Source organism: Cebus imitator, unplaced genomic scaffold, assembly GCF_001604975.1.
Source record: "Cebus imitator isolate Cc_AM_T3 unplaced genomic scaffold, Cebus_imitator-1.0 Scaffold123, whole genome shotgun sequence".
NCBI classification, from domain to species: Eukaryota; Metazoa; Chordata; class Mammalia; order Primates; family Cebidae; genus Cebus; species Cebus imitator.
This window is the reverse complement of record NW_016107438.1, coordinates 4,220,776-4,231,942: the sequence shown is the minus strand read 5'-3', so window position 1 is coordinate 4,231,942 and position 11,167 is coordinate 4,220,776. Positions and strand designations below refer to the sequence as shown.

Genomic DNA, 11,167 nt, shown 5'->3' with positions numbered 1-11,167 from the left:
TTTGAGATGGAGTCTTACTCTGTAGCCCAGACTGGTGTGTAGGGGCGTGATCTCAGCTCACTGTAACCTCCACCTCCCGGGTCCTAGTTCAAGCAGTTCTCCTGCTTTAGCCTCCCGAGTAGCTGGGATTAGAGGAACACGCCACCATACCCAGCTAATTTTTTGTATTTTTAGTAGAGACTAAAATACATGAAATAAATTTCACCATGTTGGCCAGGCTGGTCTTGAACTCCTGACCTTGTGATCCATCTGCCTTGGCCTCCCAAAGTGCTGGGATTACAGGCATGAGCCACCATACTCAGCCTTAAGATGCTTTGTAGACATGCAATTGAAGTCATACCCAGCAGGCAGTTGGACATACAAATCTGGAATTCAGGTCTGGGCTGGAGATAGAAATTTGGAAGTTGTCAGCATACAGTATGTAGTTCATACTTAAAGCCATGAAACTGGATGAGATCACTAGGGAATAAGTGTAAACAAGGAAGAGAAATTGTGTTCAAAGACAGAGCATGCCAATTTTAAGAAGGTGGGGAGAAAAGGAGGTACTACCAAAGAAGAGCAGCAAACATGAAAATGTGCTGGAAGCCAAATTAAAAAAAAATGTTTTAAGGAGAGAGTGATCACTCTTCAGATGTTGCTGATACAACAATCAAGATTAAGTCTGAGATTTAGTGATTGCACTTAGTGTTATTACCCTTGATGAGAACAGTTTTAGTAAGTTAAGTTAGATTTGAGTGGTGGAGGTATTCATAACACATGTCCTTTTCTTAGGAATTTAAACTCCATGGTTCAGGTGAATCTATGACTATTAAACAGTCATTTAACAAATATTTATTGATTATTCCATTATTCTTTTCTCTGCTGTACATATTATAGATTTTTAAATTGTCTGGAAATCAAGATGCATATGCAAGCATACAAAAGGATTTACATATTTGTAGTAGGACACGTATATCATACGGAATGCCTATAATATGAAGTGGAAACTCCTTATTTTGTCATTTTTTTTCCTCTATATTTGGGAGTTTTTAAAACTTAATTTTTATAGAAAAACTAAAAGTCAACCCATGTTCATCATTCTGAGATCTAAGTAGCTAATACCTAATTGTGATTATTGAGTCCAAGAAATACAGGAGTTGAAAATACAAAGCTTAATTTCTCTGATGACATTTATATTGTTCTTCTTTATTAGAAATTCATTGAATTTGAAGACTCTCAAGAACAGGAAAAAAAGGACTTACAGACCCGAGTGGAGTCTTTAGAATCTCAAACAAGACAACTTGAGCTCAAAGCAAAAAACTATGCTGACCAGAGTAAGTAAAACATTTCTTCTCATAAGTACACGTTATTAAAGACTGGGCTCAGCCAGACGTGATGGCTCATGTCTGTAATCCCAGCACTTGGGAGGCCAAGGTGGGAGGATCACTTGAGGTCAGGAGTTCAAGACCAGCCTGGTCAACATGGTGAAACACTGTCTCTACTAAAAATACAAAAATTAGCTGGGCATGGTGGTGCACGCCTGTAATCCCAGATACCTGGGAGGCTGAGGCACGGGAACCACTTGAACTCGGTAGGCGGAGGCTGCAGCAGTGAGCCCAGATGGTGCCACTGCATGCTAGCCTGAGCAACAGAGTGAAACTGTTTCTAAAAAAAAAAAAAGAAAAAGAGTGGGCTCTAATGGTACAATGACTCATCCTGACATATGACTAAGGTTCTAAATACAAACTTGGAATTGTCATCCCAGACTCAAGAGTGAGACCTGTGATCTAGGGTTAGTTCTTTTTTATTTCACATTTTCACTTGGTATCCATATATGCAGAAATGACTAAGCCAAATATATCTGTCAGACTCACTTCTTCAATTTAGCTCCCAGACTTTGTTTGTAGTTAACATTATGCTATAATCATTATGCAAGTATGTGCGTGTAGATAATTTCCTCTAATTTTGATCAAGTACACAGTTTCATTTTTTCTGTTTTGCTTTGAAATGTAAAAATGTAATGAAGCTTACAGTTTTGAAGTATGTATTTAAAAATTACCTAAGCATGTAATTAGATACTAGAGGAAAAAAAGTACTGAATCCCCCCTTTTTGTTCCTTTTTAATGGAAAAGTGGGGCCATTTGAGGGAACAGGACTTCATTTTTCAGAATCATTTTATTTATTTATTTATTTATTTATTTAATTTATTTATTTTGAGACAGAGTTTCGCTCTTGTTGCCCAGGCTGGAGTGCAATGGCGCGATTCTCGGCTCACCGCAACCTCCGCCTCCTGGGTCCAGGCAATTCTCCTGCCTCAACCTCCTGAGTAGCTGGGATTACAGGCATGCCCCACCATGCCCAGCTGATTTTTTTGTATTTTTAGTAGAGACGGGGTTTCACTATGTTGACCAGGATGGTCTCGATCTCTTGACCTCGTGATCCACCCGCCTCAGCCTCCCAAAGTGCTGGGATTACAGGCGTGAGCCACCCCGCCCGGCTGAATCATTTTATTTTTAATATAATTTCATATATTCTTGGTTTTTAAAATTATTGTTTCAAACCTCAAGGATCATTTTCCCCCTTTGGCTAATAAAAAAAGAGACCTAATTAAGTCAAAATTAGAAAAAGAAATGTTGAGAAACTTTATGGCCTATTTTCATGTCTGATATAGGTAGGCAGACAGTTCTCTGCTTTTCTTTCCCAGCATTGTAAACTTTCAGAATCCTAGGGAGCAAAGGATGGCTGGGCAGTTACTCTATTCACTTTACTCATTAAGTCTGCATAGTGACAGTAGCTACTAAGGTACAGCCAATCATGATGGAGAAACTTCACCAGCAATCTTGGGGTGTGTGTGAGAACTGACTGTTCTCTCTAGTACTCTGGAAAGACAGAATAGACCTAAATTCAAACCACTGGGAATCTGGAGTTCAAGCATTCCAGAATTCAAGGCGAACTCAAGTGGCTATTAAGCAGATGTCCTAGAAGAGGGCCAGTAGATGTTTGTTAACAGGAGCCAACCTGAGTGAGACAAAATGAGCCATGTGTCATGCTTTGTGTTTTTAGGCTTGTGGATACCCAGAGTCGTGTAACTTTCCTTTGTTAACATTGATTACATTTGAGTGACTTCTATTATTTCTACCATAGAAATTTGAGGTTGGCTGAGTGTGGTGGCTCACAGCTGTTCCCAACACTTTGGGAGACAAAGGTGGGAGGATTGCTTGAGCCTAGGAGTTTGAGACCAGCCTGGGCAAGATAGCGAGTTACCCTGTCTTTATAACAAAAAAATTAAGAAAAAGAGGCCGGGTGTGGTGATTCACACTTGTAATCCCAACACTTTGGGGAGGCTGAGGCATGCAGATTGCTTGAGCTCAGGGGTTTGAGACCAGACTGGGCAACATGGTGAAACCCTGTCTTTACCAAAAATACAAAAATTAGCTGGGTGTGGTGTTGTGCACCTGTAGTCTCAGCTATTTGGGAGGCTGAGGTGGGAGGATTGCTTGGGCTTGGGAGGTGGAGGTTTCAGTGAGCTGAGATTGCACCACTGCACTCCAGGCTGTGTGACAGAGTGATACCCCATCTCAAAAGAAAAAAAAATTGAAGTCTTAGAACACTGCATGATGGACTCCATGGGGCCTCTACTAACAAATGTATTACTGGGGTCACATTACTGTGAGTACCACTTATCTGGAGAAATGGTCTTGTGGCAATTGTAAGCTTTTGGTACATTTCAAGAGTTGAGACTTCTCTATTCAAGAAAGAAAATTTAACTATTGGAGGTAATATTTAAATCCCAATTTGATTTCATGCTGCTGATAAAGAAAAAAAAATTAAAAATCCCAATTTGATTGTACTTTTTTTTCCTTTTAAATAGAGACAAGGCCAGACGTGTTGACTCATGCCTGTAATCCCAGCACTTTGGGAGGCCAAGGCAGGCGGATCACCTGAGGTCGGGAGTTCGAGACCAGCCTGACCAACATGGTGAAACCCTGTTTCTACTAAAAATACAAAATTAGCTGGGTGTGGTGGTACATGCCTGTAATCCCAGCTACCTGAGAGGCTGAAGCAGGAGAATCACTTGAACCTGGGAATCGGAGGTTGCAGTGAGCCGAGATCACGCCAATGCACTCTGGCCTGGGCAACAAGAATTTGCCCAGGCTGGTCTTAAACACCTGAGCTCAAAAGGAGTTTCTCTACCTCCGCCTCCCAAAGTGCTGGCATTATAGGCAAGAACCACCTTGCCCAGCCTGAAGTACATTTTTTTTTTGGCCGGGCATGGTGGCTCATGCCTGTGATCCCAGCACTTTTGGGAGGCTGAGGCAGGCAGATCACCTGCGGTAGGGAGTTCGAGACCACACATGGTGAAACCCCATCTCTATCAAAAATACAAAAATTAGCTGGACATGGTGGCACGCGCCCATAATCCCAGCTACTCAGGAGGCTAAGGCAGGAGAATCGCTTGAACCCGGGGGACAGAGCTGAGATTGCACCACTGTACCACAGCCTGGGTGACAGAGCAAGACTCCATCTCAAAAAAAAAAATTATTATTACTTTGTTTTGAGATGGAGTCTTGCTGTCTCTCCTAGGCTAGAATGCAGTGACCCGATCATAGTTCACTGTACTCTCAAACTCCCAGGCTCAAGTGATCCTCCCACCTCAGCCTCCCAAGTAGCTGGAACTACAGGCATCAGCCACCTGCCTGGCTAATTTAAAATTTTTTTTTAGAAATGGATTTTTTTTTTTTTTTTTTTTGAGAGGCGGAGTTTCCCTCTTGTTACCCAGGCTGGAGTGTGATGGCGTGATCTTGGCTCACCACAACCTCCCCTCCTGAGTTCAAGCAATTCTTCTACCTCAGCCTCCCGAGTAGCTGGGACTACAGGCGCGCGCCACCATGCCCAGCTAATTTTTGTATTTTTAGTAGAGACGGGGTTTCACCTTGTTGACCAGGATGGTCTCGATCTCTTGACCTCATGATCCACCCTCGGCCTCCCAAAGTGCTGGGATTATAGGTATGAGCCACCACGGCCGGCCCCCAGAAATGGGGTCTTGTTCTATTTTTCAGGCTGCTCTTGAACTCCTGGTCTCAAGCAATCCTTGCACCTTGGCCTTCCAAAGTGCTGGAATTACAGGTGTAAGCCACTGTTCCTGACCAGAATTCCTTTTTTGATTTGGAAAGGAATTTCTTGTCTAAAATTCTTTTATGCATTAAGTAATCAGCTTCTGTGATTAGAGGAAGAATTACTTTCTACTTGAAATTGCATTTTTGATATCAGAGTACCTTTAAAATGTGTCACATTCAAAAAGGATGCAGAAAATGTTGCTTTTTTTCACAAAAGTGTCTAAGTAGAATGAATTACTAATTCTTTCACACACACATTAGTCCTTTCATTACTAAATTTAAAAAATCTGTTTTCTGTTCCTTTCTAGTAAATGTAAACAAAATATAGTGATTTCTTTTTTTTCTTTTGTTTTTTTTTGAGATGAAGTCTGGCTCTGTTGCCAGTGTAATGGTGTGGCCTCTGGTTACTGCAACCTCTGCCTTCCAGGTTCAAGAGATTCTCCTGCCTCAGCCTCCCCGAGTAGCTGGGATTATAGGCACTCGTCATTATGCCAGGCTAATTTTTGTGTATTTATAGAGATGGGATTTCACCCTGTTAGCCAGGCTGGCCTTGAACCCCTAACCTCAGGTGATCAGCCCACCTTAGTCTCCCAAAGTGCTGGGATTACAGGTGTGAACCAGCATGCCTGTCCTAGGAGTTTCTTAATTAAGGGAAGTGATCAATTTAGGAGAATATTTGAGTATCTCAAATTTCCTTTTCCTTGTCTCAGATTTGTTATCCAGTCCAGAAAGTCATACCTTTTTTGGAATTATCATATTCTGTGGTATCCATCTTCTCATTCCTTTCTCCCAAAGTATTAATTATGTTTTTCATTTTAATTCAAAGACTTTAAAAAAAATTAGATCATTTAAAAATAATTGAAAATACTCTAGGGAAATGAGGAAAAAATTCTTCAGTAAGCATTAGATACGGTCTTGAGCTTAATTTGATCTGAAAACTTTATTTTTGTTTTGAATGTATTATCCCCCAAAGAATTTCTCCCCTAGGAGTATGCTGTTCTATTCTGAAATAAATCTTGCCGTATAAAGAACAATTAAAGAACTTACAAACTATGGTTAATCAAAATTGACCATTTATATGCACAAAGTTGATAACACTAAATCTTTTTCCATGGACTCGTCTTTTATTAATGCTTTGGAACTTATTCCCTTCTCCTGTTTTTGAGATCTTCGAGTCTTTTTCTCTTTTCTAGTGAACTGTTTTCCTTTCTCTTCCTTATTTTTTTTTCTAAGCCTTAACTGGGTGTAATATGAATTCTAAGTATATCTTAAATTTTTTTGGTAGTTTTTATTATACCACATTTAAACATTTCCCCAGTTTTTCTGGGGGAAAGTTATTTGACTGTTTTTTTCACTTGACCACCTTAGCATTTTTTTTTTAGATGTCTAATATAAATCAAAGCTTCTCCTTTATTTTTTCTTTTTGGAGATGGAGTCTTGCTCTGTCACCAGGCTGGAGTACGGTAGCATGATCTCGGCTCATTGCAACCTCTGCCTCCCGGGTTCAAGTGATTCTCCTGTCTCAGCCTCCCAAGTAGCTGGGAATACAGGTGCATGTTACCATGCCCAGCTAATTTTTGTATTTTTAGTAGAGACAGGTTTTACCATGTTAGCAAGGATGTTCTCGATCTCTTGACGTCATGATCTGTCTGCCTTGGCCTTCCAAAGTGCTGGGATTACAGGCGTGAGCCACTGTTCCTGGCCCAATCAAAGCTTGTTATTTTTAATTTTTATTGTTTATTTCTTAATTTTTTTGAGACAGGGTCTCGCTCTATTGCCCACGCTGGAATGCAGTGGTGCGATCACAGCTCATGGTAGCCTCAACCTCCCAGACTGAAGCAGTACTCTTACCTCAGCCTCCCAGTACTGAGTAGCTGGGACCACAGGCGCACGCCACTACACATGGCTACTTTTTGTATTTTGTGTAGAGGCAGGGTTTTGCCATGTTGCCCAGGCTGATCTTAAACTCCTAGGCTCAACAATCTGCCTTTTTTGATCTCCCATGTGTTGGAATTACGGGCATCAGCCACTGTGCACAGCCTAAAAACTTTTTATTTTTTAAAAAGGTGGTGATAGGAAGTAATCTTTTAAGTATCATCAGTTCCCTATATGATTGGAAAACCAGGAGTAGGAGTGAATGTGCTTTTTAAAAGATGGAAACAAACTTAAATGAATGTTACATCAGGAGTTCATTAAATCTTGTTTTGTATAATAGAAAACAGATGATCTGGGCTATCTAAATGTAAATGACTTTTTTTTTTTTTTTTTTAAGATGGAGACCCACTCTGTCTCCCAAGCTGGAGTGCAGTCTCTCGAGCTTGGCTCACTGCAACCTCTGCCTCCCAAGCTGAAACAATTCTTTCTGCCTCAGTCTCTCGAGTAGCTGGCACTACAGGCGCATGCCACCATGCCTGGCTAATTTTTGTGTTTTTAGTAGAGACTGGGTTTCAACATATTGGCCAGGCTGATCTCGAGCTCCTGACCTTGTGATCTGCCTGCCTTGGTTTTCCAAAGTGCTGGGATTACAGGCATGAGCCACCACACCTGGCCTGATTTTTTTTTTTTTTTTTTTTAAAAGATGGGGTTTCACCATGTTGGTCAGGCTGGTCTTGAACTCCTGACCTCAGGTGATCCACCTGCCTTGGCCTCCAAAGTGCTTGGATTACAGGTGTGAGCCACCACGCCCGGCCTGATTTTTTGTTTTTTAAAGAAAATATGAGGCTGGGTGCAGTGGCTCATGCCTGTAATCCCAGTACTTTGGTAGGCCAAGTTGGGTGGATCAGCTTCAGGTCAGGAGTTCAGGACTGTCCTGGCCAACATGGGGAAGCCCATCTCTACTAAAAATTAAAAAAAAATTAGCTGGGCATGGTGGCTCATACCTGTATTCCCTACTACTTGGGAGGCTGAGGCAACAGAGTTGCTTCAACCTGGGAGGCGAAGGTTGCGGTGAGCCAAGATCCTGCCACCGCATTTCTGTCTGGGCCGCAGAGTGAGACTCCATCTCAAAAAAAAAAAGGAAATACGATTTTTTTGTTAAAGTAACTGTAACCAAACATTTAATTTAAAATAAACATTTAGGGCCACTGAGATGACCGTTGGCATACCTGTAGTGGGAGGATGAGTGGATGGAGTTTTATTGCTCAGTGCCGTTTGTTTGAGTGCTGGGTGAATGTAACTATACCGTTTCTAGTTTTTGTGTTTATATTTGTACAGTGTGTTCATGTCTTTAATTTTGAAAGACTGAGTTTGTCAATTCTTGTGAACTTGTTTTAGGGCACATATCCTTTTTAAAAAATAGCCACAATAAAAATTCAAGTTCTGCTCTAAAGATTACTTCCTACATTAAAAGGGGAAATTTTGGTTAAAGTTATTTGCTATTTGAGAAGTAAGAAAAAGTAAAGAAATAGGAACTGAATTAAAAGACACACTTTACAGCTTTTGGTAGTATGGAATCTATCACTTTGATGTAACAATGTGGAGAAGTTGAGTCTGTAAAAAATTTTGTAACAATTTTTGGTCAGGCTTGATTTTAGGAATTTCTGATCCCTTTTCAAAATTTGAACTAATATAAGAATTATTTTTTATTTTTTCCAACATGAATAAATGATTTTTTAAAATGCTAGGTATTATTCCTTATCTGGAAGTAGCAATAATACTTGTTGGTGATTAACATCTTGTGAACTTTAAGGAAGAACCTGAAATAGATGTTATGTGGAATAAGGAAGTTGTGAATTGAGAAAGACTTGTTGGTACTTTTCAACTATGTAAGTTGTCTAATCAACGTTGCCATTCATAGTGTGACAATAATAGGTCTTTGTCAGAAAGTACTTTTTATATTCATTGTCTCTGTTGTATGTTGTGTATTTCTATCTTGTAAGCCAAATATTATCTAAAATTTGAGTCAAGGAAGTATAGACATTTTAATACAGTTGAAACTATTAAAGTAGTCCAGTATGCCTAGCGTTCCGCATAGATATGTTTGTGGTACCCAAGGGTATGATATGGTCCTTGTGGTCAAAGAAATCGTAGTTTAGTGGGGGGAAGAAGGGGAAGATTATGTATATGGCCTCATAGTCTTTTTTTCCATGTTTTTATCATTGCAGTTAGAATGTATATTTAATTTTGGATCTTTGTCTTAACATTATAATAAATATTTTTCCTTGTTGTATAATCTTTATTATTTTTTTTTTATGTCCACATACATCTACCATCTGGAAGCTGTGCCATCTATTAACCATTTTTGTTTTCCCTGAGGACTATGCTTTATTTTTTCCTCTAATGAGAATTGTTTAGTGGCCACTGCATTTTTTACTATGGCAGCCCAGAAACAGATCACACTTTGAAATGCAACCATAAGAACCTTACCTGGTTGGCATATTTAAATAGTTTTTTTCCTTGATCCATGTTTTATACATGTATAATGAATATATTATGCTCTATTGTAAACTATCTTAAATCCTTTATGGAATGAAGAGGTGAATTATGATAAAATAAATGTGAGAAATTTAAAATACAAAAACTAAAAACTTCTGTTCGTTGGTTGGTCATTTTTTCTAGTATACTGAGTCATATTGCAGTAAACATTTTTTTTTACATCTACAAGTTTTTCCTTCTGTTGGTAGTTTTCTTAGAATATATTTAAGGAAGTAGGTCAGGGAATTTTAGTGGTTCTTGGCATATAATAGGCCATTTCTAATGTGAATAGAATTGGAGAAGTAAGGGTTAGTAGCAAATTCCATTTTGCTTGTCATAACTTATGAATTTGAACCATTATTTACAGTATATTAGCACCCAGAGCTGGTATAGAACCATTATTATTTGATTCTCTCTTAGGAAGCTTCTCTTGCTCTCAGGCTCCTTGAATTTACAATATATTATTTTTCCTTGAGTACAGCAGAGCCATTGCCTTTGTGGAGAAGGCAAAAAGATTTAGATGACAGTGATTTTTTTTTTTTTTTTTTTTTGAGTGGGTACTTCTTAATTTGGTGGGTATTTTTTTGGGAAGTACAGTTTTTGTTTGTTTTTGTTTTTTTAAGAGATGGGGGTCTAATTCCTGTGTTTAAGTGATACTTTCACCTCAGCCCTCCTGAGTAACTGAGATTACAGGCACATGCCACTGTACCCATGGCTGTGATTTTCAGCTATTATATTTAAACTCTTCTTGAATTCCGCCCTTCCTTCCTTTAAATGAAAATCCATCTTATTGAATTAAATGGAAAAATGTTGTTGGCTCTGAAGTCAAATGTATTAGATCCATATGCTCTGACCTTTTCATTCCCCATATAACATTCCTTTGCATTTTACATCTTGTATCAAGATCTTAGTCTAGTCTTCAAGCCTTCACTTTGAAACATTATTAATGGAAGGAAAACACTTCTTATTTCTTGGTCATAAGAATAAGCACTGCACTAGATAGAACGTTGGGAGAGATATTAACAATATCATAAACAATAACATAATTTTTATTTTAAACGAATAAATGGCTTAAAACAGACCTTCAGTACAAGGTGACTGATAAATTACAGCACGTAAACCATTTTAAAGTTGCCAGGTGTCATTTCATATCAAAGTTAGTATTTGAGAGAACCTAAATATTTTCTGTCACTGTTTTTCAAATCACCTGCAAAAATACTTTCAGGCTTATATAAAATGTTATCATATCCTTTATTGTGCTTTGTGATTGGCAATGGATGTTAGTATTTTGAAAAAAATGAATAATACTGTAATAGGACACTTTTTCCATTTTAGTTCTGTCTCAATAGGCAATTCTTTGTACATAACTTTAAGAATGCTAAAAGTAGATTATGATGATTTATATATATATTTTAATGACAATATGTATTTTTGTTGAGAATTTTTTTTAATGAGGCAGCTTTAGGAGTTTGAATTATATCTTTTGGTTTTAAAAGAATGACAAGGGCCGGGCGCGGTGGCTCAAGCCTGTAATCCCAGCACTTTGGGAGGCCGAAGCGGGTGGATCACGAGGTCAAGAGATCAAGACCATCCTGGTCAACATGGTGAAACCCCGTCTCTACTAAAAATACAAAAAAAAATTAGCTGGGCATGGTGGC

General features: G+C 38.9%; 1 protein-coding gene across 10 annotated transcripts in view; it reads left to right on the top strand.

Moving 5' to 3' along the window:
• SPAG9 (sperm associated antigen 9) overlaps positions 1-11,167 on the top strand; it is a 148,198-nt gene that overhangs the window by 30,299 nt on the left and 106,732 nt on the right. For all 10 annotated transcript variants that reach the window (XM_037742578.1, XM_017540180.2, XM_017540189.2 and 7 more), the window contains exon 2: positions 1,193-1,313. In XM_037742578.1, coding sequence (XP_037598506.1) covers positions 1,193-1,313 — 121 coding nt within the window. The remainder of the gene's footprint in view (positions 1-1,192; positions 1,314-11,167) is intronic.